The sequence below is a fragment of the Macaca mulatta genome, chromosome 1 (genome assembly GCF_049350105.2).
Source record: "Macaca mulatta isolate MMU2019108-1 chromosome 1, T2T-MMU8v2.0, whole genome shotgun sequence".
In the NCBI taxonomy this organism is placed as follows: domain Eukaryota; kingdom Metazoa; phylum Chordata; class Mammalia; order Primates; family Cercopithecidae; genus Macaca; species Macaca mulatta.
Genome location: NC_133406.1, coordinates 237,057,799 through 237,084,171, shown reverse-complemented (window position 1 = coordinate 237,084,171; position 26,373 = coordinate 237,057,799). Strand labels below are relative to the sequence as shown.

The window sequence follows — 26,373 nt, the reverse complement described above, 5'->3', positions numbered from 1 at the left end:
GCACAGTTCCTGCCTGAGCTGCCCCGTGCCTTAGGCTCTGGCTGTCCCTGAAGACCCTACGTGGCTCACAGGGACCTCACTCTAAAACAAGTCCCCCTTCTGCAAGAGGAGAGCAGGGGGAAGCCGGTGGCCCTGGCCTCCCCGTGGGCTGGGGAGGGTGGGCCGAGGAGCCACAGCTAAAACTGGCCCAGCCCCTGCCCTCTCAGTGCCCCGGCTGGTTCCCTGAGTGAGGAAGGCTTGATGGGGTTCTGGATGCCACGTGGGTGGGGCCTCCCCTGGCCACCCCCACACCGTCTGGGAAGAGCTGCAGAGGATAAAGCTCTCTCGTGTGCTCACAGGGTGGGAGGAGGCAGTGTGGGCGTGACTGTGGGGGCGGGGGTCCTAATCCTCACCCGGACCCACCCGAGGAGTCTCTGCAGTGCTGGGCCTGGGCTTGGGGGCGAATCCCTGCCCCTCTGAGCGCCAGCGTCCCCTCGGACAAAACCAGCGCAGGGCAATGAGAGACCTGTGGCCCTGCTGGCTCTCAGGATGCTTCGCAAGGAGGGAGGACACAGGAGAGGAGAAAAGATGAGGGAGGCAGGTGTCTCCTCCCTCCCCTCCCCTTCACTCTGCTCCCCTCCCCTCCCCTCTACTCCCTAGAGCCTCCTCCAGGCCTGGCCCCTCCCCCGCCCCTTCCCGCCTCTCCTGGCGCCTTTCCCTGGTGACAGCTGTTGTGGGCAGGTGGGCCACAGAGCAGGGTCTACAGCTGGTGGGGCAGAAGGCGGCCGATCTACCCCGGGGGCCCCGGGAACCAGCGGTAGGACAGACGCCTGGGGTCAGACCCTTCGGACACTTGGGGGCCTGAGACCCCAGAGGTCACCCCAGATAGGCCTTGGTGACTTTAGGGAGAGGCATTCCCCCCATGCCCAGGAGAAGGAAGGGCGCGGGCCCTGTGCGCGTGTGACCCCGAGGAAGGGGCAGGCGGACAGAGGGAGAAGGACACCCCTCCCTTCCAAGGGGGATCTGTAGCCGGAGGAAGGGTGGGGTCAGGCGTGGGAGTAGGGAGGGGGCTCAGCTCGCCATGGTCAGCTCTGAGACCCCAGCCCACCCATTACCCCCTCACAGAGAGCCCCCACGCGGCCTTTCCTTCGGTGAGCTTTCGTGACAAAGCACTTTGGGGCTGCGCAGAAGTGGGCCCCACCCACACCGGGGTCTCAGAGCCTGGCAGCTTCCGCGGCCTCTTCCTTGGGTGGGATGAAGCCAGCTGCCCAGGGGACCCTGTTCTACGAGTTTGGCCTTGAACTGACACATCGCAGGCACCAGAAACAAAGATGCGGTGCCTGGAGAGTACCGTGGGCTGCGGCAGCGTGGTTCCCCACCTGTCCTGCCGCCCAGGGTCCTGCGGAAACCCTAGTGAGTCAGAAGCAGAATGAAAGCGGAATGGAGGACCCAGCTGGGAGGGAACCTAGAGGAGGCACTAAAGGCCAAGCCAAGGGAGGGTGGCCCCAGGTCCCCTGTCCCTGTCCTCTGCAAGGCTGGGCCTTGGGAACATTTGCAGAAAGCTGGGTGCTCCTCGGGGGCAGAGGCCAGTGGTTTTGGGTGCTTTCGAGTTGGAAACACGTAGCTCAGCCGCGCTGTGACCCCTGCAGCCCAGACAGTGAGGGTGGAGAGATGCGGGGTCTCAGGCACGGTGCCCTGGGCATGGGTGGGGCTCCTGCTGAAGGCAGCCAGGCCGTCTTCCCTCCTCACGTCCTTCCCCTTGGCGCTCTCCGTTTGCCTATTTACAAAGCCATCCGTCTGGTCCTGCACACGGGACTGGCCTGAGTCTCCTTTTCAATCCATCGTTCCCTTTGGCAGGTGAGGGCACTGCCTGCAGAGGCTGGGAATGTGCCCCGTGGGGGTGGGGAGCGGAACCCAGGCCCCGCCTCCGCCCGGCTCTGAGTGTCTCTCCATCCCTGGGGAGCCCACCCCGAACCCAAGAAGGGTCCCAGGCTCAGAAGCAGAAGATACCCCCACCCCCAGGGCATCTCCCATCCCAGCAGGAGTCTCCGGGGGCTCGCCCTGGGCTCCCCTGCAAGGAGGCTGCTGCTTTCCCCAGAACCTCCAGTCTGGGCCCCAGCCGATCCCCTGCAGGGGCCTTCCCAGAGACGCCCTTCCTGAACCTGGTCTACCAAACAAAACTGTCTTTTTCTCCGTTCTCTCCTCCTGAGTGCCGCCGCCTTGCCTGTTGGGGGCTGAGATCCTCAGCCACAGGAAGAGGTGGGCGTCCAAGACTCGCCCGCTGCTGGGCTCTCCAGGCCCCAGCCCCTCGGGGCACAGTACCCGGAATCATCCTTTCGTCCTCAGCCCGGCCTGCTGGTGGGGCAGGGCGGGTCCTCGGGGCTCCTCAGGCAGCTGCAGTCCAAGCCTCCCCTGCCCTCCTCCAGCTCTCTCCGGTCTCCTAGAGGTGGGGGTGGGGAGCGATGGAGGCCCCTGCGGCTATCGGCTATCGGTGGGGACGACAGGGAGGAAGGAAGCTGGGGAGATGGAGACAAGAGAAAGGAGGCAGGTGGTTTGGGAATTTGGCAGGAAAGGTTGGAAGGAAAGGGTCTCCGCATGGATTTCTCAGCCCTCGTGGGAGCCACGGCGCCCTGGGGACTGGAAGTGCGGGTCCGCAGGCCCCATTCCCCGGGTTTGTCTGGGCATGGATGCCCTGCCTGCTTCCAGGGGGACTCGGGTCCCTCTGCCAGGGGTAACTTTGTACCAAAGACAGCTGAAATACAATGGAAATTCAGACGGCCTGACAGGGAGCGGCAGTCACCTTAAAGGCCCCACTAGTCGGGTGTGGGGCACCACTGCAGAGCCACCGCACCTCACTGGCTGTGCCAAGGCCGTCCACGCCTGCAGTGGGCCCCACAACCGGGCTTTTCTTTGGCAGCAGTGGCTTGTCCCTGTTTCCTAGGGGCTTGACCAGTGCCAGGGTGGGCTCCAAACACACGGCTCTGGGCTCTTAGACTCACCCCTGCTTTGGGCAGGCGGTGGAAGGCAGGCCCCACAAGGGCTGCTCACTGCCGTCACCTGTCTCCCTCGGGGGTCTAGGGTTGCAGCCTCCTGAGAGCCCCTCCTCTCCATGCAGGCCTTGGACTGGTCCCGGCGGACCACCAAGTTCCCCGCGCAGGGGGAAGATGCGCCCCTCCTGGGTCGCCAAGGGAGGCGCCACCATCTCTCCCCCTTGGGGTGGCCCAGCCTTGCCTACCATGATCTCCAGGGCCAGGGCTCAGCCCTCATGCCTGGGAACAGAGGCTGCTTTGCTGGGTGAGGGCCTGGGGCCCCCCGAGCCTTCCCCAGGCAGGCAGCATCTCGGAAGGAGCCCTGGTGGGTTTAATTATGGAGCCGGCGCTGACCGGCGTCCTCGCCCTCCCCGCGCAGCCTCCTTGGTGCGGTCCAACACATCACTGGGCAAGCTGAGGCCTGCCCCGGACTTGGATGAATACTCACGAGGAATAAAGGGGTGGGCCGCGGGTTTTGTTGTTGGATTCAGCCAGTTGACAGAACTGAGGAGATGGGAAAAGCGAAAATGCCAACAAACGGCCCGCATGTTCCCGAGCATCCTCGGCTCCCGCCTCCCTAGCTGCCCAGTCTCTCCCCCTCGGTCCACGCTGCCTGGCGGCCACGACCCTGACCCTTCCCCTCGCGCCGCCCAGACCCATGCCTCGTCCCACGGGACACCAGTTCCCCGGCGTGTGCAGACCCCCCGGCGCCTACCATGCTGTACGTCGGTGACCCCGCACGGCACCTCGCCACGGTAGGTGTGACGCGCCCTTCACAGGACCTCTTCGGGGACTTTGCAGGGGATTTTACTGTGGTGGAGGGTTCAGAGGGGCATCCTTCTGCCTGACTTCCTGGCCCAGCGTCTGCTGCCAGTTGGGGTGAGCAGAGGTAGGAAGGGAGGCGTTGAGGGGCTAGAGGCAGGTCCCGGGCATGGAGGCAGGGCAGATTCAGGCTCCAACAGCCTGTGCCCACCTGCTGGGCAGGGACCCGCAGCCAGGGAGAGGAGGCCAGGTCTGTGCCGATGGGGCTGCTGGTGCTTCTGCCTTGTGCTTGGGGGTCTCTGATGCTCCTTGGCTTTGGTCCAGGCTCAGAACTTCCGAGCTGCGCTGCTCTGCCGCAGCCGCCAGGAGCTCAGTGTGCCCTGGAAGTCACCTTTCTCCTGGGCTTGGGTGTGAGGCTGCCCCGCCCTCACCTGGGAATGTGCTCATTTGACAGCAGTGGCAGACGGGGCTTCTCGTCAGCCTCACGGGCTCTTCTCCGCGTGGGTCTGAGCTCCAGGGCCAGGACCTGCAGCAAACTGGGCTCGAGGCCTCTCACGCGCCGTCCCCCGTGCAGTGGGCAGCTGGCCTGGCAGAGGGGAGGGAAGGGCCTGCAGCTTGTGGTTGGCCTCTGCAGCCTGAGCCCTGGGGACCTGGCCTCACTTCCAGACTTGCCAGGTCCCTGGTGCCAGGCAGGCACCAGCTGCTAATTGAGAAGGTGGAAGGCTGGGTACAGCTGCTCCATGCAGGGCCGCTCCTCCTCCCAGGGAAGCAGACAGCTGGGGCCGTGGGGACCTCTGCCACATGGGAAACTCAGCCATGGGCGGGGGACAGCGAGCAGGCAGGCAGAGTCCAAGTGCTCCCAAGCTCTGCTGGCACCGGGATGCAGAGGCACAAAGATCTAGGGACGGAGACCTTTGGAGCCGTGGGCTCCAGGCAGTGTGACCAGGGTGTGTGTGACAGCGATGTGTGTGAGTGTGCATGCCACTGTGCACATCAGTGTGCACGTGGCAGGTGGGTATTGGTGTGCGTGCATGTGTGCGTCTCAGTGTGGATGTGCATGCAATACGCAGGTGAGGATATGTGCAGATGTGTGTGTGTTATGGGTGTGTGTACAGGAGGGGTGTGTGTGTGCGTACACATGTTTGCATATGTGTTGTGGTGTGTGTTCGTGTGTGCGGATTGGTATTGCAGGGGTGATTGTGTGATCTAGGTGGGTAGGTGCTCATGTGTTTCTGTGTGTGTGTTGTGATGGGTACATGTATGTTCGTGCCTGTGGCTGTGTGTTCCCAGGCAAGGCTTTGAGAAGAGAGGCAGTGTGTGTGTGGCCCAGAGGGTGGGTGAGGGTGTGGGTGACCCAGCTCCACAGCATGCCCGGATGCTGGCTCCATGCACGCGAGTCTGGTGGCACCATGGCCTCTCCACCTGCCTGTGTGATCTTTTTATCTGAAACCCAGTGCTGGGACTGCAGCCCAGAGCAGGCAGCGGCTACATCGGGCATGGGGTGTCCCTCTCTCCCTTGTCCGGCTGTCACCCACTTGTTCACTGATACGTGTATCCACCAACACATTGCTATTAGAAACACACAGAGGCCTGGGGCTCCTGGGGGGACAGACTTGTACCCCCAGACTCTTGATTCAGGAGGTGTGTGAGCTGGGAGGGGCTGTCTCCTGGCTGCTGGACCGCCTGGAACCCAAGGTAGAACCAGAAGCCTCGGGTGGAGAGGCCAGTGTCACTGCCTGGCCAGCCGAGAAGCCTGGGGACCTGGGGGGACTCTGGTACAATCTTTTCCCTTGAATGGAGCAGATGTCGCCATGTGACTCACTCTCTGGGGGACTCCACCAAGGTTGAGTGTGCGGCCACGCAGACTCCATTCCCAGGAGGGGTGGGGAGGTGGAGCCCTGCTGCCCTGGCCTGCAGATCTTCTCTGCCTGCAGGAGCTGCTGGTGTCCACTCGGCTGCTGCTGCCCGGTGCCCTGGGCGTCAGCAATGGCCAGCTGTGCCATCACTGTGTTTCTTTTTAGACCGAGGATTACTGTGGTTCGTTTGTTCATTTGTTGATCTGTCCCATCAGCAAGTGTCCACTGGGCACCTTTGTGTGTGAGGCTGAGTGCCAGGAGCAGGTGGAGGCAGTACCCAGAGCCAGCCGTGTCTCCAACACCTCTTCCTTCTCGGGGGAGGCGGGCTAGGCGGGGCCATCCTAATGGGCTGGGTGGTGACTCAGTTTCCCTGTTTCTGTGGCAGAGAGAGTATTCATGACCTCATCGTACTGCAGGAACATGTTTTGAGAGAGAAAATGGTATTCAGCCCAAAGGGTTTTAAACCCAAAGTGAGCGGATAGAGTTGTATTGGAGTTGGTGGTTTTGTGCGGCCCTGGTCATTCCTATCGAAGTACAGCAGCTGCTCTGGAGCCCGCTGGGCCAGCCTAGCCCTGGGAAGAGGCGTCTGGGTTGCAGGACACTGTCTGAGCCCTCAACTGGACCCACCAATTGCCCCCAACCTGGCACAGGATTCCAGGTGTGGGCTCGGAGTCTGTTTCTCTGGCACCTGCAAGCTGAGTCTTTGGACAGTGACACCTCTCTCTGAGCCTCAGTCTCCTCTGTGACTGGGACAGACTTGACCGTAGCCGCTCAGCTGTGGGGACCAATGAGAGCCACTGGTTACTTGCTGCAGATGGGGGCGCAGGGAGGCCTGCCCTGGAGAGCTGCAGCCTCAGCCCCTCCTCCCGCAATCCCAGCCATGCAGCCTCAGCCCCCTCCTCCTGCAATCCCAGCCATGCAACCTCAGCCCCTCCTCCCACAATCCCAGCCATGCAGCCTCAGCCCCTCCTCCCACAATCCCAGCCATGCAGCCTCAGCCCCCTCCTCCTGCAATCCCAGCCATGCAGCCTCAGCCCCTCCTCCTGCAATCGCAGTCATGCAGCCTCAGCCCCTCCTCCTGCAATCGCAGTCATGCAGCCTCAGCCCCTCCTCCCGCAATCCCAGCCATGCTCTTCACTTGCTTTTTACACTGTCCTTCCGCATGGGGGACTGGATAACCCCATGGTGGCTCTGGCCAAACACGGCCACGTTCTGAGTCTGCGGCTCCCACACACTGGGGTTGATCAATGCCCAACCCTGAGGTGGACACAGAGACATTGCCCACTTCTCCTGCCTTTAGCAAGGAAGGAGCTGGACGCGTGGGGCCCCTCTAGAGGAGGCTGAGCGCTGGAGACGTCGGAGCTGGGCGCTGTCTATCCACACCTGGGAGTCTCCCTGACTTCCCAGATTTCCAGCTCATGGCCCCTTGCCCCCCACTTCCACCTGGGGCCTCTATTCTTCTGCTCTAGGGTCTCAGGAGGTTAGCCAGGGTGATGGGAGACACCCCCGGCTCTCCAGCACCCTCTGTATGGAGGGGCTCCAGCCTGCCTCGCTGCAGCGCCTGGGCTGTCCACCCTTGGGCTTGGCCTGTTCTCACCCTACCCCTCCGCATGGCGGGCATCCATCCGTTGCGGGAACGTGGCCACCCCTGTGCCAAGGAGCAGCATGGACGGGTCCAGAGCTTTGGACCCCCTGTGTGCCCCATGGAGCCGGTGCCCGCTCTGTTCCTGCAGAAAGTGAAGCCTCTGGGCAGGACAGGCCTCCAGGACAGGGCCCTGGGGCCGGGGGAAGCCAATCAGTGCGGCTAGCTGCAGTTACTAGGCGCCTACTGTGTACGTGGGGCTATGGAGTCGAGGGATGCAGCTGGCAGACGTTCTGGGAGGGCCCCCGGCTGCAGCGCCGGGGATAGACCACAGGGGGGCAGGGCCGAGGCCAGGAGCTGCTCACAAGCTGGGGCCATCCAGAGGAGGGGGCAGCCCACTGGCCAGGGGGTGCAACGCTGTGGGATTCTGGGCAAGATTTGCTGGTGGGCTGGATATGAGGGGAGGGGAGGGGGACCCCAAGTTTTCTGCCCTGAGATGGGCAGAACTGCAGCAGAGCAGGGGTGAAAACGCCGTAGTCGGCCGTTGACTGTGGCCATGGCCGTGGCCGTGGCCTTGGCTGTACTGGAGACGCCCAGCAGCCATTGCACAGCTGAGAAAGAGCTGCATGCAGGGAGGAGGATGACGAGCGAGCAGTTCCCAAAGCCCCATGAGGGAGGGGTATCCAGTGGTCCTGGGGCCTGAGAAGTGTGACCACCTGGTGGCTCAGACCTGTGTGCGTCAGAGGAGGTGGTGGGTGGTGGTCAGGTGTAGGGTTGTGTTTGAAGGTGACCTTAGAGGAAGAACAGGGGAGGATTCCAGAAAGATGCTGAGGTTCTGTTTGCAGCCTTGCAGGGGCCTCTGCTGCTCCCCAAGGCAGGAAAGGCTGGCAGGGTCCAGATGGGAGGTGGGTAAGGAGTTGGGGCCACACTTGCAGGAGCGGCCACGTGTACACTCAGTTGCTGTTGTGGGCAGGCAGGCTGTGGAGACGACCTCCAGGGAGTCCTGGGCATGGGTGCTTACAGTCAGGGCTCTGGGGAATCTGCACGGAGGCAGGGGGAGACAGCGGCTGGAGCCGAGCACTGGGCACTCCGACATCCGAGACACCGAGTGGAGGGGGAGATGCGGAGGGGCAGCCTGGAAGGCCAGGAGAGACCAGGCATGAGGGGCCGGCTGGGAGAACAGAAAAGGGACTGGGGCTTGGCAACCCAGAGGCTGCTGAGTTCCCATGGTTTGGAGAGGGCAGGGCCCAGCTGGGAATGGCTCATGGGATCGCTGAGTGCAGCCTCAGTGGCCCCCAGCGTCCTCCCAAGAGAGAGCTGAGCATGGCCCAGGGAGCCCCCAGCATCCTCTCCAGGACTTGTGTCCTGGAAGACCCCAAGCAGTGGTGGGGCTCGGGCCACCTGGGGCCAGGGGAGGGACCAGTTGTCCTAGCTGGATATCCAGGGATCAGAGGAGCCACCCCGCTCACCTGCCAGCTGTGCCTAGTGCCGCCTGCCTCCGGCCCCCCTGCCACCCTCCTCCAGCTGCTATTTCTGTCTCCCTCCTTCTGTCCCCCATTGGGCCTCCCCACAATCACCAGCCTAGTTGGACCTCAACTTGCTAGACCCAAACTGAACTCTTTATCTTCCCCTGATGGGGGACGGTGCCGCACCTCAGCTAGCTGGAAATCCACTCTCCCCTTTGCTCAGGCCAGAGCCCTGGAGGCACTCTCGACACACCTGAGGTCCTGTGAATCCTGCCTGCAAACGTAGCCGGGGCCCCTGCGCGGCCCACCGCGCACCCCACCTCGCACCCGCGGCCCACCGCGCACCCGAAGCCCACCTCACACCCACTGCTCAGACACATCTCACAGTTGCTGCCTTTGCTGATGCCCGCCCTGTGTTCTCGACACCAGAGCCAGAGGGAGCCCTTTGCAGACCCGCACGTCTCTGCTCAGTTCCGACCGCCTCTCCCGCTGTCCCCCAGGGCTCCGTCTCTCCCTGCATGGGCCCTCGGCCCTTCCTCTGGCTGCAGGCTCTCTGCCCTGCTGGTCCCCAGCCTGGAAACACTCCCAGGCCCGCTCAGTACCTGCGGCAGATCTTTCCCTTCCTGCAGGGCCGCCTTCACCTTTTCCTGAGCCCGTCCTTGCCTGGATGCCAGCCCTGGCCCCTGTGGCCAGCTCTGTTTCCAAGACCACTTTTGATCCTGAGCCCCTGCACGTTCGCCGCCTGGTTTATTTATTGTCGTCAGCATGGAGGGCCGGGGCCGCGTCTCGTGTTAGCTGCCGTCTCCCTGCACCTGCGAGGGTGCCAGGATGTCAAGCCTAGGAAATGAGTGTGAAAAGCTGACTTGCCTTTGTGGGAACTGACTGAGGCCAGCACACTGGGTGGGACCATCTGTCACTCCTGAGCCCACTAACTGGGGAGGGGACAGGCAGAGCAGGGCTGGGAGACTCCTGAGCAAGCATGCTGCTGTCTCTCTGGCTCCGGGGCCTCTGCCCTCTGCCTCGATGGCCCCCACAGCTGTCCTGGACTGTCTTCTCCACCTTTGGGCTCCTGCTCCAATGTCCCCTTGTCACCTAGAGCCATCGGAGGTGGCACGCCCCGTAACTGCCTCTCCTTCCCTGTGCCCTGCACTGCGCCCCGTAACTGCCTCCCCTCCCTGCGCCCTGCACTGCGCCCTGTAACTACCTCCCCTCCCTGCACCCTTCACTGCGCCCCGTAACTGCCTCCCCTCCCCGCGCCCTGCACTGCGCCCCGTAACTGCCCCCCCTCCCCGCGCCCTGCACTGCGCCCCATAACTGCCCCCCCGCGCCCTGCACTGCGCCCTGTAACTGCCCCCCCTCCCCGCGCCCTGCACTGTGCCCCGTAACTACCTCCCCTCCCTGCGCCCTGCACTGCGCCCTGTAACTGCCCCCCCTCCCCGCGCCCTGCACTGTGCCCCGTAACTACCTCCCCTCCCTGCGCCCTGCACTGCGCCCCGTAACTGCCCCCCCTTCCCCGTGCCCTGCACTGCGCCCTGTAACTGCCTCCCCTCCCTGCGCCCTGCACTGTACTTGTCACAATTCAAATTCTCGGCTCAGCCACTAATGTGTGCTGGGAGGGGTCCAGGAAGCCCTGCTAAGCACCTGTCAGCGTCTCCAGCACGGCAGGAGGCTGTTACAGGTGGGGCCTGATTCACATCTGCAGGGCGGTTGGATGGATGGACAGGTGGATGGGCAGGGGCGTGTGTTCAAGGACATAGGATGTCAGGGCTGACACCTGGGTTGGGCTCCGGGATGCTGGCAGCAGGGTTTGGAGAGGGGAGAGAAGCCTGTGTGAGCTGTACCTTCCCCCTTGTCTTCCCAGGCACTCGGCACTCTGGGTGGGAGGCCCTGGACCAGCCCGTTCAGGTGGTTAAATAAAGTCTGGGCATCCTGTGGGCCGCCTGCCTCGCATAGGCAGCAGCACAGGGCCTTGAGGGGGTGTGGCCTGCATACCCCACTGGGGCCTCCCACAGACACTCAGGGTCCAGGCTGCCCCTTGCTGCGACCTGGAAGGGAGGGGCTGCTGGGCTAGGCCTCTGGAGGAGGCTTCTCAGGGGAGGTGGGCTTTGAGTGGGATCTGGGAGGCAGGGGGCAGAAGCTGAGGGGTGTGGAGAAGGGTCTGGGGAGGGAGGTAGAGGCACTGTGAGGGGACTCCAGGGCGGTTAGCAGGTGGAAGGCAGTGAGGGTTGAGAGGGTGGGGCGAGGCCCTTGCACCAGGCCACAGTGGGCGGCTCAAATGTGAGTCTCTGGAGGCCCAGGGGGCACCAGGCTACCCTGGAGTCATCTGAAATCACCTGGGGGTGTGGAGGGAGACGCGTCTGCAAGGCCCCCGTGTGGCACTAAACACAGAGTGGGTGCTGCAGACGGGCTCCGCCGCTGCAGGCAGGTGCAGGCAGGATAGCAGCGGTGGCCCTGGGCCTCGCAGTCCTGCAGACACACGTCTGAGCAGCCGTGCGGGGCTTCTGGGGGCGCGTTTCTCCAGTGTGAGGTGTGGAAAGTTCCACATGGCCCTGGCACGGGATTGGGCAAGGCCTTCCCTCAGCCCTGGGTGAGAGCAGAGGGTGCTGTGTGCACTGTCGGGAGAGGGAGGCTTCCCCCCAGGCGCATGTCGAATCTTGTTGGCATTTCCATCCGTTTAATCACGGGCTCCGGGAGATGCTGTGGGAAGTACCGGCAGGATGGAGGTCTTGCCTCGGTGGGATGGGCTGTCTCCCTCCGAAGCCCGGGCTGCTTGTCAGTCACTCACCCCTGGGCGAGGTTGGGGCCCAAGTTCAGACATGCCCGCGAGAGATCAGGGAGTTTGAGGAGCTGCATACTCTCTAAAAACCACAACAGTCTGGTCTCAATATTCTCCAGGCAGCGGGGACACGGACCTCCTTGTTCTACAGGGGCTGGGGTCACAGCTCAGAGCCCCGTCCAGGCTGGAGGGAGAAGGCCAGGAGGCCAGAGGGAGGCCAGCTGACCCCTCAGGAGACTCCAGGCAGACCCCGACGCCAGACTCCAGCCCTCAAACATGCTGCCTTCTGGAAATGTCTGTTGCGGGCCCACCATGCACCACGCTGTGGCTGCCAGTGGTGGATGAAGCAGAGCATGTCCCTGCCCTGTCTGGAGCTCCCGTCCCGGTTGAACAGAACGGACCAAGAGTGTGCGGGATAAATGCCGGGCGGGGAGCAGGGATGCTCGCGCTGGTGCAGGAGCTAGAGAGGTGACAGGAGCGAGGGAGGCAGAGGTGGAGGTGGGCAGGGGCCAGCGGGGCATCAGGATTTCAGCTGACGTCCCTACTATGCTTTTCCACGTGCCTCCCTCTCTGACTGCGATCCTAACTGATTAGGATCAGAGGAATCTCCATTTCCACAGAGAAGCGAGACTGCATGGCCAGACCGTGGGCTCAGGTCCCAGTCTCCTGATTCCTGCCAAGCCCAGGGCCCCATCCTTGGCAGCTGACCTGGCCTCGGCTCCCCCCAGGATGGGATCCCTCGGGAAGCTGTTATTGTCTGAGGAGCAGGAGCTCTATCTTTCGTGCCTCTGCACTTGTGGCAGAGACAACGGTTTCCGAATGAGCATTTGTGCCCCGCCCTCCCCACCACCCCTGCTGGACCCAGTGCAGGGACCAGGTTGGAGATGCCTTCGACCCACATCTCCGCCAGAGGAGTCAGCCGAAACCATGGCCTTTGGAGACGTGGCCAGAGTCATTGTGAATTTTGCTGGCAGGTTTCTCTGTTATCGTTTCCACTAAAAACTACGTTCCATTCTGGACAGTACCACATCTGTCCTTTGTCATCCCACAGCACAGCCGTGACCGCCCATGTCCTTGCTTTGCATTCTGTCTTAATATCCTGGGCCCTGATAAAAGGCGCTGTAGATACTGGGAAGCGAGAGGAGCGGACTAGCGGGGGAACAGGGACACAAACTTGAAAAAAATGTATTTCCCATCTACATGTAAATAAAATCACTCAAGTGCCCCACGCCTGTAATCCCAGCACTTTGGAAGGCTGAGGTGGGCAGATCACTTGAGATCAGGAGGTCGAAACCAGCCTGGCCAACATGGTGAAACCCCGTCTCTACTAAAAATACAAAAATTAACACCTGTAATCCCAGCTACTGGGGAGGCTGAGGCAAGATAATCTCTTGAATCCAGGAGGTGGAAGTTGCAGTGAGCCGAGATCGCACCACTGCACTCCAGCCTGGGTGACACAGCGAGACTCTGTCTCAAAAAAAAAAAAAAAAAAATCACTTGAGACGGTTTACACATTTTAAACAGTCAACAGGTGCAATGGGAATCTTTTAACAAAACCACAAAATCCAACTTAATCTGAAATAGGATGGAACCCATGGGGCGGGAGGGTGACGATGGGGCCCAGCTCCCCTCCAGCTCCTGGCCAGTGAGGACAATGAGTCTTTCAAGGGGCTGTCCCCACCCTCCACATTCTGGGGAAGGCAGCCTGGACCCTGGGCACTGTCTGGGCTTGGGGCTCTGGCTGACATGGCAGGCAGTAGCACACCGTGGCCACTTCCCCAGTTGCACGGCCCACGTGGATTTCAGGGTTTGTTTCATCCAACCAAGAGTTCCTGGGCGTCCTCTCGGTGCTGGCTGCCTGGACACCTCAGGGAACAGAAGAGACCCTGACCCCTGAGAGCACCTGCTCTTCCCCATCCATCCCTGTGCCCGGGGCTTAGCGACTGTCCTCTGAGTAGTGAATCTGGATTCCCGTCCCTGTTCCTCAGCGGAGCCTGCCCAACCGCAGTTCCTTCTAGCTGGATTTTTGTGCCAAGGCGTGAAGGTCATGCCTCATGCATGGGAGCTTCCTGGACGCTGGTTCCAGGAGGCCTCCCGCGTGAGAGTCACTTCTGATGAAAAATCTCAGGTTACTGTATTTCTGGACCCTCTTGATTCCCACAACCATCCTACGAAGTCCATGTTGACTTCTTGGTTTTTTTTCAAGACAGAGTCTTGCTGTGTCACCCAGGCTGGAGTGCAGTGGCATGATCTCGGCTCACTGCAACCTCTGCCTTCCAGGTTCAAGCAATTCTCCTTGCTCATCTTCCCACGTAGCCGGAATTACAGGCACACACCACCATGCCCAGCTAAATTTCTTTTTGTGTTTTTAGTAGAAACAGGGTTTCACCATGTTGGCCAGGCCAGTCTCAAACTCCTGACCTCAGGTGATCCACCCACTTTGGCCTCCCAAAGTGCTGGGATGATAGGCATGAGCTACTGCGCCTGGCCAGTACACATTGATTTCATCCCCACTTTGCAGATGAGAAAACAAAGTCCTAGGGAGGTGGAGTGATGGGCCAGGTCACACAGGTGGAGCTGAGACTTGGCCCCGGGACTCCTGACCTCAGAGCCCTGCTTGGCCCCCTTGGGTCCCTGGGAGGTCTCTCCTGCCCCTCCCCTGGATGGACAGAGAAGCCTGGTTCCCAGGGTGGTGGCACGGGGGCACCAGTAGACCCAGAAGAACCCGCTGTTCTGGGATGGGGAGCCCTGGCCACCACTTCCTGCCCACCTTGTGAGAACCTCCAGACCTCAGCCATCACCATCCCCAGCGTGGCCGACGGTAGGTGCCGGGGCTTGGATTGGGGTTTCCAGCCAGCGGGACGGGGCTTCAGGGCTGACCTGACCTCTGGCCTCCCCCACACTGCTCCTCTCTGCTCTCAGACAGGCAGGCCAGGGGGCAGGCGAGACCCTCCACATTCCTCCTGGAGGGGGCCCAGCTACTAGTGGCCTCATTCTCTGATGCCTCACTTTGGAGCAAGGTCACCAGCCTGCTGCCACCCCAGGGGCATGGGTGGGTCAAACCAGTGAGGTCTGGGAACTGTGTTGATGCCTGTGACTGGCAAGGCTAGATAGCAGCTCCATTTACCACTGCCTGCTGCCCACGCCCCGGCCCCGGCCCCCAGCCCCCAGCCCAGAGCTCATCTCGAGTGCAGGTGCACCCAGGGAGGTCCCCAGCCCATCTGCAGGGAGGAGAGACGAGGTCCCCTGGGTGGGTGAGTGGGGGCTGCCGGATCTGCCCTGGCAGAGCACTCTTGCCCTGCAACAAGGCCCTGGGGCCCCAGCAGGGCCTGGTGCGTCCGAGGCCTGGAGGCAGGCGGGAAGGCCACCCGCTGGCTCCCTGGCTCCCGAGCACTCCTTGGGTCAGGCCCAGGAGCCCTGCACACACATGTAGGCACTTGTGGCCGCCGCGGGCCGGGCGTGTCCTAATTAGCCCACTATCTTGGGAGCTCTTGTTGAAAGCAAAACAAACCAAAAAAGTCCTGGTTTTGCCCGGGTTCCTCCCTGCGGTTTCCGGGGGCCCTCTGGTTTTGGGAGACCCTGGGCTCCCGTGCAGGCCTGTGTTAGGGTCAGGGTTGCCAGTTTCAGCAGCTTGACCCCGGGCAGGAGCCAGGCCCCAGGCAAAGCTCCTTGCTGCCAGGCAGGAAGCAAAAGGGAAAACCAGAATCCTCCGAGCCAGGTGGAGGGGCCTGTGGAGGACGCCTGGGGAGGCCTAAGGGGGAGGTCAGTGACCCAGAAAGCCACCCACACTCCCCAGACGCTGCGTTCCCAGCTGCACTCAAAGCTGCAGCCGCAAAGCCTCTGCCACCCACTGGGGACGCGACAGGGGCGGTGACCACAGGCAGGGCCAGCGTGCAGGGAGAGAGGTCCCCTGGAAGCAGGAGGAGAGGACAGTGTCCCCTGGGCACGAGGACAGGCCCAGTAACCCTGGGGAGGAGGGGGCTTCAGAGGCCCCCGCCAGTGTCACTGAGCCTGAGGATCAGAGAGGACCAGAGGGAGAGACCGATATCGGGGCCCTGCCTGGAGAAGCCCTGCTAAGGGAGCCTGCCTGGGGCTCCCGGCCAGAGAACCGCGCTGAGAGGGCTTCAGGCCTGCTGTCCCGACACTTATCCACTAATTAGAATTCCCGCATGGGGCTGCCTGCTGCAAGGGCCCGGCTCACTCCCGCTGGGCTGTGCTGGGTGCAGAGATCCTATCAGCTCTTCTCTTGCCTCAATGACTAATTCCTTGGCACCTTCCTCAGATCATTCAAGAATGTGGACAAGTTAAAATATGAACCACGTTGCCGTGGGTCTGCGTCCTGCTTCTCCCAAACAAGGGAGGCGCGGGCTCTTTGCCCCACTGGCTGTCCTGTTCTCGGGGATGGAGCAGGAATGGGAGTCGGCAGTTGGGGGGACCCTGGGGCCTGCCCTTGCCTGCCTTCCTCACCTGAGAAGCCTCAGCTGGGCAGCCCTCGAGTCCCGGGATGTTCTTGCCCAGGGGACTCACATGAGTCAGGAGTGGGGAAGTCCTGCATCCCTGAGGCCATCCCAGGGCCCAAAACAGGAAAGACCCTTCCAGGAAGGCCGCCGCTGGTTGCGTGGAAGAGAGAGGGTACCATGGGGGCGATGGGCAGACTGGCACCCGGTACCCAGTGGTGGGAGGGGCTGGCTCATGTCCCGTACTCACTTCTGGGCAGCTGGACTGGGGGAGCCGTTCGTCCGTTTGTTCTACCAGCTCACTTGTTCAGCGAGCCTCTCAAGCAGCCGCTCTAATGGAGCACTGATTGACGGTGTTGGCTCTGAGCCACGTGTGTAATTCTGCGTTTTCTAGTAGCCGCATTCAAAAAGATGGAAAGGAACTGACAGAAGTCATTTAATTATTTCCTGTATTCACCCCTAACTGTGATGGTTTCAGCTTGTAATCAATAGGAAATGGTGAGTGAGGAGTTTTCCGTTCTTTCCGTGGCCCTGAGCCCTTGGAATCGGGGTGCACTCACACACTGCGCTCGGCTCCATCCACATTTCACACACCCCAACCCTGTGTGGCCAGTGGCCACCGTATCCAGGGTCCTCGTGGGTTCACGCTCAAGTAGGGGAGACAGAAGCCTTGGGGGACATGTGAGCCTGGCCTTCCAGAGAGTGGCTGTTAAGATGCTCAGACTGGGTGATGAGAGAACACCCGAGGCCTGGGGGCTGCTCCTGCCAGTGTGGCCAGGGCTGACCCCTCAGAACAGTGACCTCTGAGCCCAGACAGGGCTGGTGCGGATTCGTGTGCAGCTTCCAGGCAGGGCCTGGGCCTGTGCTCAGGAGCAGCTCTCCTCACCTCGGAGACCTCTCGGGCCTTGGTGAGGAGTCTGGGAACCGGGGACTCTGGGGCGGGGCCTGTGCTGTGCAGCCGGAGCTTGGCACTGCCCTGTGTCACCCCCACCATCACCCAACCTCCCACGTGTGGGGCTGAGGCAGGGGTCCATCCTCTCTGCCGGGAGCCTACTGGCAGCTCGCTGGTGCCCAGGGTGGCAGGTTCCCCAAGCCAGACACCAGGAGGAGCAGGAGTGGCCTTTCTACACCGTTCTCTGAGCAGGGCGGTGGCTGCTTCCCCAGACGCCCTCACAATAGCCCAGGAGCCGGGATAGGTGAGGGTCACCCTTCCCTGGGATATTATGTTTTGTTTTGTTTTTTGAGACAAAGTCTTGCCCTGTCTCCCAGGCTGGAGGGCAGTGGCGTGATCTTGGCTCTCTGCAGTCTCAGACTCCTGGGCTTGGCTCTCTGCAGCCTCAGACTCCTAGGCTCAGGAGATCCTCCCACCTCGGTCCCCAGAGTGCTGGGATTACAGGCGTCCCCCCGTGATGGTTTTAACCTGACACCATGTTTCCAAGGCTCGTCCACGTGGCAGCGTGTGGGAGCTTCCTTCTGTCCTTATGGCCGAGGAAGAGGCCACTGTCCAGACACACAGTTTTCTTTATCCATTGGCCATTCAGTGCACCCTGGGCTCCCGGGAAGGGCCTGTGGTGCAGGAAGTTAGGAAGGCTGTGGGGGGTGCGACAGACCAGGAAGGAGGCTGCGCTGGTGCCGGAGAGGTGGGCAGGGCCCGTGCTGCAGGGGTCCCCGTTCCATTGCTGGGTGGGCTCCCCAGGTTGACAGCTCACAGCCAGCTTAATGGTGCCAGATGATGGCAGCTTCAGCCGAGGCCTGGTGCCAAGACCCTTGCATTGGAGCTAGGACACGGGTCGGACCTGGCGGCTCAGGCCTACTGGGGGCTGTTAGCTGTCCTGGGCTGGAGCACCCAGGGAAAGTGCCTGCCTGGCCTTCGGTGGCCCTGGGAACAGTGGTGATGGCTCTGGTGAGCACCAGTCCCCTGACTCCTGCCCCTCCAGCATCCCAGGCTGAGCTGCCTCCACGTTGGACCGCACTCAGTGGAGGACTCAGTAGAGGACTCAGAGAGGACACAAACTCTGGACTTGCCCGGTATCCTTCTCCATCGGATGCTGGAGGGGCCGGGGGCTGTGGCCCTCATCAGGGACCTCAGTGGATGTGTGTCCTAGGACCTGCAGAGCCGAGGGCCTCTGGGTCACTAAACCTAACGCCTCTGATGGAGAAGGCTGAGGTACAGGAAGGGGCTGAGCTTGGGAGTCCCGGCCAGGCCCCTAAACCCTCGTGTGCGGGGGATGCACCTTTTATTTTTTGGCTTGGAGGGGGCAGGCTGGTGGGAGGGGGGAGTGCGCTCACAGCACGCCACAGCTTCTCTAAAGAGGGGCACAGGGCAGAAGGACCCCCCGCCGCCCGCCTACGCCTGGCTGTGCCCCTTCCTGCTCTGCAGTCCCAGTTCACGGTCTGGGGGTCTCGGCCTGCACCTTGCTGGTTGCTGGTGACCTTTGTGCCATTGGCTGGGGCCGCTGGATGCCTGGGGCCAATCGTGTCTCCAGCCCCATAGCTCAGGTTCCTCATCTGTAAAATGGGGACAGTCACGGTGCCCATCGTAGGCCAGGGGAGAGGGGTAAAGGAGTTTGTTTGCGTTGAGGCTCGGGGGTCACGGGAAAGCTGTTTATGCGTCTGCAGTGTTCCTCCAGTACCCGCCTCCGGGTTTGGAAGAGGGGTCTTCCTCGGTGGCCCACCAAGTGAGGTCTGCCCTGCCCTGGATCTGAGACACCAAGGCCGGGCCAGCACCCCCTCCCTCAGCTGGGGCCTCCCTTAAGCTCCTGGCAGAGGCTGATCCGTGCTGGGGTCCCGGCGGCCCACAGAGGGTGGCGCAGGGGACGCACTCACAGGGGTTCCCGTTCCTTGGTGTGTGGTCCTGGTGGGGGAGCTGCGGGTAGGGGCCCAGCGAGAGAACCCCGGGCCAGGGGGCAGCAGGGGTGGGGCTTCGCTGGCCCCTGAGCTCGGAGCGGCCTTTCCAGTGTGGGTGAGGCCGTTCACCGGGAGACGAGGCCGCCCACCTGGGAAAACAGGGCTCAGCCATTGAACAGCAGCCCCCACCCTATCCCACCACCTAGAGGGCCAGGCCTAGTGGGGGCCCGAATCTGGTCTCCAGCACCTCAGGGGCACCCACGCACCCAAGCCCAGGTGTGCGCACCCTGCACTCAGGGCCCACTTGTGCCTGGCCCACCTCACCCGCTGCCTGGCTCCCTGGGGCTGGATCTCCCCACTTTGAGCTGTGAGGTCCAGACCCCGATACTGCCCAGAGGGTGCAGCGAAGCCCGTGTGGGCATCAGGGCCTGGGAGCCTCCCCCACCCAACGCCTCCCCTCCAGGTGTGCAGAGAGTCTATTCCGCCTCATCAACGGCTGGGTGGATCCCCAGAAACCCTGGCACCGGGAGGCTGATGGAGGGGAGGGCGAGGTGAATATGTCAGTTTATCCCAACGCAAGTAGTGGCCTGTTGGGATGGGGGAGAGACCCGGGGAAATATTTGGGATGACTGGAGCCGCTGGCCCTTTAAGGCTCCTGTAACAGGACACCTCCTAGACGGGACAGGACGACTGACTGTGTGTGTTTCCCCTCCCTCCTCCCCTTTCCCGCGCCAGGCCCAGTTCAATTTGCTGAGCAGCACCATGGACCAGATGAGCAGCCGCGCGGCCTCGGCCAGCCCGTACACCCCAGAGCACGCCGCCAGCGTGCCCACCCACTCACCCTACGCGCAGCCCAGCTCCACCTTCGACACCATGTCGCCCGCGCCTGTCATCCCCTCCAACACCGACTATCCCGGACCCCACCACTTCGAGGTCACTTTCCAGCAGTCCAGCACGGCCAAGTCAGCCACCTGGACGGTAAGTCCCCTGCTCCCTGCGGGCTGTGAGCTGCGGGCTGGAAAGGAGGTGGCCGCGTTCCCCGCACCTCAAGAGGTCCGAGCTCGCCCCACTGTCTGCTCGGGGCTCCCACCTGGCCCGGGCCGGGAGGAGCTTCAGGCAGGAGGCGGGTCTCAGGGCCGGGCAGTCTCGGTGTGCCCACCCCTCTGGACGTGAGTGGCCAGAGAAAGTCAGCCTCCAAAGGGCCCCAGAGGGGACGGGCTTGGCCCGGCTGCTGAGGTCTCCGCCGAGACTGGCCAGCGGCTTCCCCATGCTCAGGTAGGGGCTTTGGTTTGAAATCCTCTCCTGGGCAGAGGCAGGGGCTCTGCTGCCAAGAGTTGTCTGTCCAAGACAGGCCCACAGCCTAGGGTCTGCAGAGCCTGCCTCCTCCAGGCAGCGAGACGCATCTGCGGGTGGGCGGGTTTGGGCTTTGCCAGCACCGTCTCTGGGGTGTCATTTCCAGGAATTGGCATGCGCCGAGGAGATGGGGTGGAACCACCATGCCGAGGACTCAGGTCCTCACTGCGGTGCCCCTGGGGACAGCCTGGCCCACGGTGGGGATCTTGCTAACTCTGATAACATCACCTGTGCACATGGCCACTCTCCTCGAGCCAGGCACCGTGCTCAGGGCTTTGAGTTGAGCTAACTCCTGCACCCACCAACAACGCACGGGGCTGACTCCATCACTGCTCCCTTGTACAGCCAAGGAGGCTGAGGCGCGGGGAGGGAAGTGGTTCGCCCAGAGTTCTGCTCATAGTAAGTGGGGGCCACCAACTCTGCATCTGTATTCCTACCCACTGAGCTGCCCTGCCCAGACGGCTTCCGGGGTGGGGGTCTGTCAGGAGGGGCAAGGTCAAGGCTGCATGACCCCAGCCAGGAGTGGAGGGCACGCAGGGGTTGGGCGGGAAGAGCAGCCCCAAGAGCTCTCCGGGTTTCCCCTCCTGCACCGAGGAGGGGGCAAGGGAGCCCTGCCCAGACACCTGGGCCGTGGCTGCAGGAGGGGCTCTATGGGACACATGGTCGGTCCGGCCCACTGGGCAGCGTCCCCTCCCCCACGAGGCCCCGCCTCCCCTGGGCACAGCTCAGTGCTGGCCCCCTGAAGTCCGTGCAGGGCAGCTGCATTCCCACCCACTGTGGGGAGTGCTGAGAAAAGGCCCCTCGGGTTTTTCCGCTTTAAGAATCGGGTCCCACTGTGCTGCCGGCCATAGCTGCGGTTTTCCCACGCTCCTGGAGGGCCGAGGGGCAGGGCGGAGCCTAAGGTAGCCTGTCAGGCTCTGCAGGTAGCTGGACAGTCCTGCCGGGCTGGTCTGGGGTCTGGGTTCCAGGCCCCGCCCGCCCCCACCTGCGGTTGTTTCTGATTCTCACTCCAGCCATGGGCTCCCCCAACTGCTGGCTCCAGGCTAAGAGAAGGCTCAGCCCAGACTCCCTGGGCTTGATGGGAAGGGGCTCTGTGGGCTGTTGGGCCAAGGGGCAGAGGACCTGGCACCTCCTCCAGGGCCTCCCACCCCCATCTGGCAGGGAATGCCGACCCCAGCCCTAACGCCCCGTTTTCTCCATTTGGAAATTACTCCTCCACGCTCCTTACTGCACGGTGGAGATAAGGATGGGAAGACCGTGCTGGGGCCGTGGTCAGCACAGCGCTTAGCTCGCAGCAGGAGGCCCATGTGTTGTCTTCATTGTGGTGGTGGTGGGCATGCTGGCCTGGGCCTCCCAAATGAGTGGTTCTGTGGCAGCTGCACCTGCCTGTGGGGCAAGGGAGACCAGGACTATCCCTCCACCCCGCTTGAAGGTCCGGTGAGGCCACCTGAAGCCAGGTCAGAAGGCCCCAAGGCATCCTCACCTGCACACTCCAGCAGCGGGAGCCCTTCCACTGCTTCTCTCCCACGCTCAGGCTTGTTGCCCAAGTCCACTCTCTCCCCTCTGGGGACACTGACCTCCTGCCCTGGGGTTTACGATGCTGGTGGTTTCCAGAGAGTGTCCCCTTGCAGTCCTGGCAGGCAGCTTGTGGGAGCTCTGCCTCCCTTCCTCCCATGGTCTGGGGATGCTGGCGGGGTCTCCACTATGCTTGGGGCGCACTGCATGTGGTCTGCGCTGATCTTCCTGGAAGGACAGGAGCAAACCCCTCTGCTGGCTGACGTCCCCCACCTGGGGTGTCTGCCACCCCCACCTCCTGCCAGGTGTGGCATCAGGTTCAAGGGACTTCATGGTTTTGTCTCAATTGCCTTGTTCTGCAGGACGGGGCGGCCTTGCCCTGCGGGACGGGCTGGTCAGCCGCACCCGGGGGAGGGGAAGGCTCTGCCTGGTGCCCAGGAGAGGAGCAGCGACGCCTCCTCGCTCCCTCCCTGCTGGGCTTTGTGGATGCTGGGGCTGGGGGTTGGGGCGCGAGCTAGGGAAGAAGATGCTGTCGCCTGCACCCAGGGCCCCTCCTCCGAAGCCCTGTGGATCCAGGGGGTGGAGGTGGAACACACATTGATAATGAGATTTTTGGCACCTCAGCTCTCTGGGGGCAGAACCCCCTCCACCAGGGCTTCTTCCCTTGCCCAGGGAGGGGCAGGCAGGTGGTCGGCTCACAGTGTGGGACAGGGCCTCCAGACAGCCCACTTGCTCCCAGTTCTGGGGTCCCACCGTGCGGGCACTGCCCAGACCTGCTGCCTGGGCTTGCGTCCGGCCTCCGCACCGTGGCTCCCTGGGCTCCCGGCACACCAGCCGGCTGGTAACTGATGGATAATTCTTATTTTTCTCAAGTACAGTTCCACATTGGCTGCCGCCCTCCTTTCTCCCCAGTCAGGAAAACACCCTCACCAGTCCCCAGGTGACCACAGCTGCTACTGGGGTCTTTGACCTCGGCTTTGCTGAGGCCCACGATGGGTCTCCCCAGCCCTGGGGGTGTCCATCTGTCCTAAGCAGCTTCCCTCAGACTTCAGATCTCCTTGGGCACTGAGGGGTCTGGAGGCTGCGGTTCACAGGCCTGTGCATATGTGTGAATACACACACAGACATGGCACCCTCCCACATGCATGCACACACATGGATACACAAGTCCGTTATGCACATGCAGGCACATGGAAACACACAGCCAGGCATGTACATGCATAGGCCTCCCCCCGTCGCTGCCCAGGGTTCTAGAGCTCCCACCCATGGAAAGCCAGGAGGAGGAGGAGGCGGGTCATGGGTAACCAAGAGTCAGAGGAAGGATTTGTGTTTAGCCACGAGAGTGTAACCAGTGACCAGTGACAGGGCAAGGCTGGCGTTTGGTGAGAGGGACCCTGCATGGTGAGAGGGGTAGAGCTGGCACCTACTGGGGTCCTGATCCCAGGTCTGCCTGGGAGCACCTGCTCCTTCGCCCCTCTGCCCTGGCATCCTCACCTGCAGAGAGAGTGTGGCCTACCAGCCATGGTAGGGACAAAGGAGCTGGCTCTTGGGACTTCTTAGGGCAGGGCAGGGTGCCTGGGGAGCGCTCCACACACGTGTGCTCTTTGTGAGTGCAGTGCTGATGGTGACACCAGTACCCTTCTCCCAGTTCAACACCCTCTGTGGGACAGTGTGGGGTCAGAGCATGGGCAGAGCTCTCGGCAGGGCGTGGCCTGGCCTCTGAGCCCTGCTGGCCGCTCCTGTCCTGGGAGCCCTGCAGGTTGGCAGTGGCTCAGACAGCTGATTCCAGGAGGCCCTCAGGGAGGAGAATGAACAGGAGTTCCTCTAGCTGTCGGAACAGCCCAAGATGATGGGCATCGGATGCTGTGACACCCCGGCTCATCCGTTCTGCCCCCAGCTCAGCCTCATCGGGGAAGGTGGCTGTCCTTGGTATTTGGGAAGTTTGGGGACAGGGTTCTGAGGTCAGGCAAGAAAGCATTGTGGGGTTGGAAGCCCTGGCCCAGCACAGCATCTATGGGCACCTCAGGGCATGCTGAGTGACACCACCCACAGCCCACGAGGCAGGCTGCCACGGCAGGATGATGAGGACACACACAGGTGCGATGACCAGCTGCCCCAGTATCCCTCCAGACAGAGAGATGGACACAGGGGGCTGGACACAGCCCCGAGTGCCCTCCAGCTGCTCTCAGACTCAGCGTGTGTGTGTGTGTGTGCGTGTGTGTGTGCGTGTGTGTGTGCGTGTGTGTGTGCGTGTGTGTGTGCGTGTGTGTGCATGCGCGCACATGTTCGTCTTGGGGGAGAGCTGACTCCACGTCTAGGAAAGCCCCCCCCGAGGAGAGACATATGGAAGGATGGTCAGGGAAGCATAAAGGCTTTGCTCGGGATTCCTGGGGAGAATGAGGCTGAGTCAACACTAATGGGTCTGGAGCAACCTTCCCAGCGCCTCGGAGGCTTGCAAGCGGGAGAATAATAGCGGAGGTGTCCCAACACGATCGTGGTATCAATTGCGTTATCCTAAAAGTTTATGGAATGCATGAGTGGAATTAATACCTTTTACTGGCACCAGAAGCAATTATATGTGCGTAAAGCTGAGGGAAGAGTTCTAACAATGTTTATTGTGGAGATGAAACGTGGATTATTAGGGGAAACAAGAGTACTTAGGGTGAGATTGCAGCAATTGTTCACATCGTGTGGCGCAGGGATCTGCGGCAGGGTCGGAGCTTCCAGCAGGCCCGCTCGGGCTGTGGTCGGTGCCTCCGGGGCCGGTCAGCTCTTCTCTCTCCACTTTCTGGAGCAGCCAGAGGAACTCACTCCTGGGCCCTAGAGGGCACAGAACTTAGCCTTGGAGGCCCCGAGTGAGGCTGCGGAGGCCCCAGCTCTGAGACCCTGGGTCCTGCTGCCCCACCCCACACTGCCTGGTTCTTGGAGGAGACAGGAGAGAGAACCCCTCAGGGGACAGGATTCCCTTCCATAGGCGTGAGACTGCTGTGGGAGAGGCATGATCCAATTTACGTTTTAGGAAGAATCATCTATTTTCTAGGACTTGTTTCCAGTCCACAGTCCTGTGGACCCAGCACGTCTGATTAGTAGCACCGGCAGCAACATTGCCCCTGTGTGCAGGGCCTCCCACGCTCCCCATTTTACAGATGAGGAAACTGAGGCTCCCACAGGGCACACCAAGGTCACCTGTCAGCAGAGGGCAGAGCTGGGCCTGGCCCCAGCAGCCAGACCCCTAACCTTGCCCTTGCAGCCCATGTGGTGGCTCCCCCGGCCCTTGCATGTCCCTGGACAGGTCCCCATGAGCAGCCCCTGCCCCCTGCCCAACCCTCTGCTCCCAGTTCTGTGGGGCAGGTCCGTATGACCGTCAGGGCCCCCAGGGGAACCAGCGATAAGGAGGTGCTGACCCCTCAGAGGGACCTGCCTGTCCCTAGGGGAGAAAGTTTTGGACCGAGCAGGGTGTTGGGGGAGCCCAGGCTGTGCCTCGGCCTCCATGAGCCTTCCACTGCTGTTTGCCAGTGAATCAAACTGGGACTGGGGGTGGAGAGTCCGTCCCTGTCTGCTTTCACTGCCTGGTTTTATTGACAAAGGAAAATCCCTCGGGAACACTCTATCACTGGACTGCTCCGAGGCTGGCCAGCCTCCTGGGCGGGAAGCCAGGCAGCTAGGCTTGGGGACCGGCCTCTCCTGGTGCCTCCCTGCCCCCTCTTCCTTCGCCCCTCCCAGGCCTGAGCTCAGTACCACTAGCTCCCGTTGACAGGGGAAAGAGAGGCCCGCAGGGGAGAACTGTCCCCGGCTTCTCCCGGACCTAGTGCTGACGCCAAGATGCGGTCCTGGCTGACCTGGATCTCGGGCCGCGTGGGACTCGGGGCAAGGTCAGGGGCTCAGCTGGGCAGTGAGTTAAAGTTTTGCTTCCCGGTCTGGTGGGTTTCTGCTACCCCAGGCCAGTGGTCACTTCCGGGATTTTCTGAGATTCCAAAAGTAGAAGCTACACTCAAGGTATTTGGATGGACCCTGGAGGCCCAGTCCCTGCCTCTGGGTAGAGAAGCCCCTGAGCCACCTCCAGACCTTCTGTCCCTTTTCCAAGGAGCCCCAGGAAGAGGGGGTCAGACAATTCCAGGGTGTCCTGGCTGGACAGAAAAGCATCTTCTCTGCACTCCAGGCGGACAGCGTGAGGCTCAGAGACGAGGTGGCGGCCGAGGCTGGTGTCCACAGCTGGGGGCTGTGATGGGGCTGCAGAGGCTGAGAGCGGTGCAGCGCATTTTAGGGCAGAAAGGCTCTTGTGGAGAAGTGAGCAGCACTCCAGGCTTCAGTGAAGCAGAAGTCAGATCCCATGGGGAAACCGCACAGGGGAGTTCCCTAAAGCCCAGGGCCACCCCAAGGGTTGAAAACCCACCCCTCCCCCAGCCATGCCACTGGAGCGAGGCACCCAACTCCTTGCATCTGGCATTGGGGAGACACCACTCTCTGCAGGGGGTCAGAGATTTAGAGGCCAAAATTCTCCTTGCCCCTGGCATTTCACTGAAGAGTTACAAAGTTTAGCAAAACCTAGATTCTAGCCAACTATTACCTTAAACACTGAAGAGGGACCCCCCTACCACCATGTCCACAGCTTACTCCCCTCCCTCCACTGTCCCCAGCCACCTCCAGCTGCTGCCAATTCCAGCCCCCAAGGCTGTCCCAGGAAGCTGCAACCAGAGTGGGTGTCCTGTGAGCAGAGGGCACCTACTGACCCTGGGGCACCTTTCCAATCC

The 26,373-nt window shown here is 62.1% G+C and overlaps 1 protein-coding gene across 3 annotated transcripts in view; it reads left to right on the top strand.

Moving 5' to 3' along the window:
* TP73 (tumor protein p73) overlaps nucleotides 1-26,373 on the top strand; it is a 92,387-nt gene that overhangs the window by 45,475 nt on the left and 20,539 nt on the right. For 2 of the 3 annotated variants that reach the window (XM_015138176.3, XM_077978405.1), the window contains exon 4: nucleotides 19,490-19,732. In XM_015138176.3, coding sequence (XP_014993662.2) covers nucleotides 19,490-19,732 — 243 coding nt within the window. Of the gene's footprint in view, nucleotides 1-3,490; nucleotides 3,764-19,489; nucleotides 19,733-26,373 lie in introns of those variants that run through there. The other variant, XM_077978395.1, reaches the window with a different exon arrangement.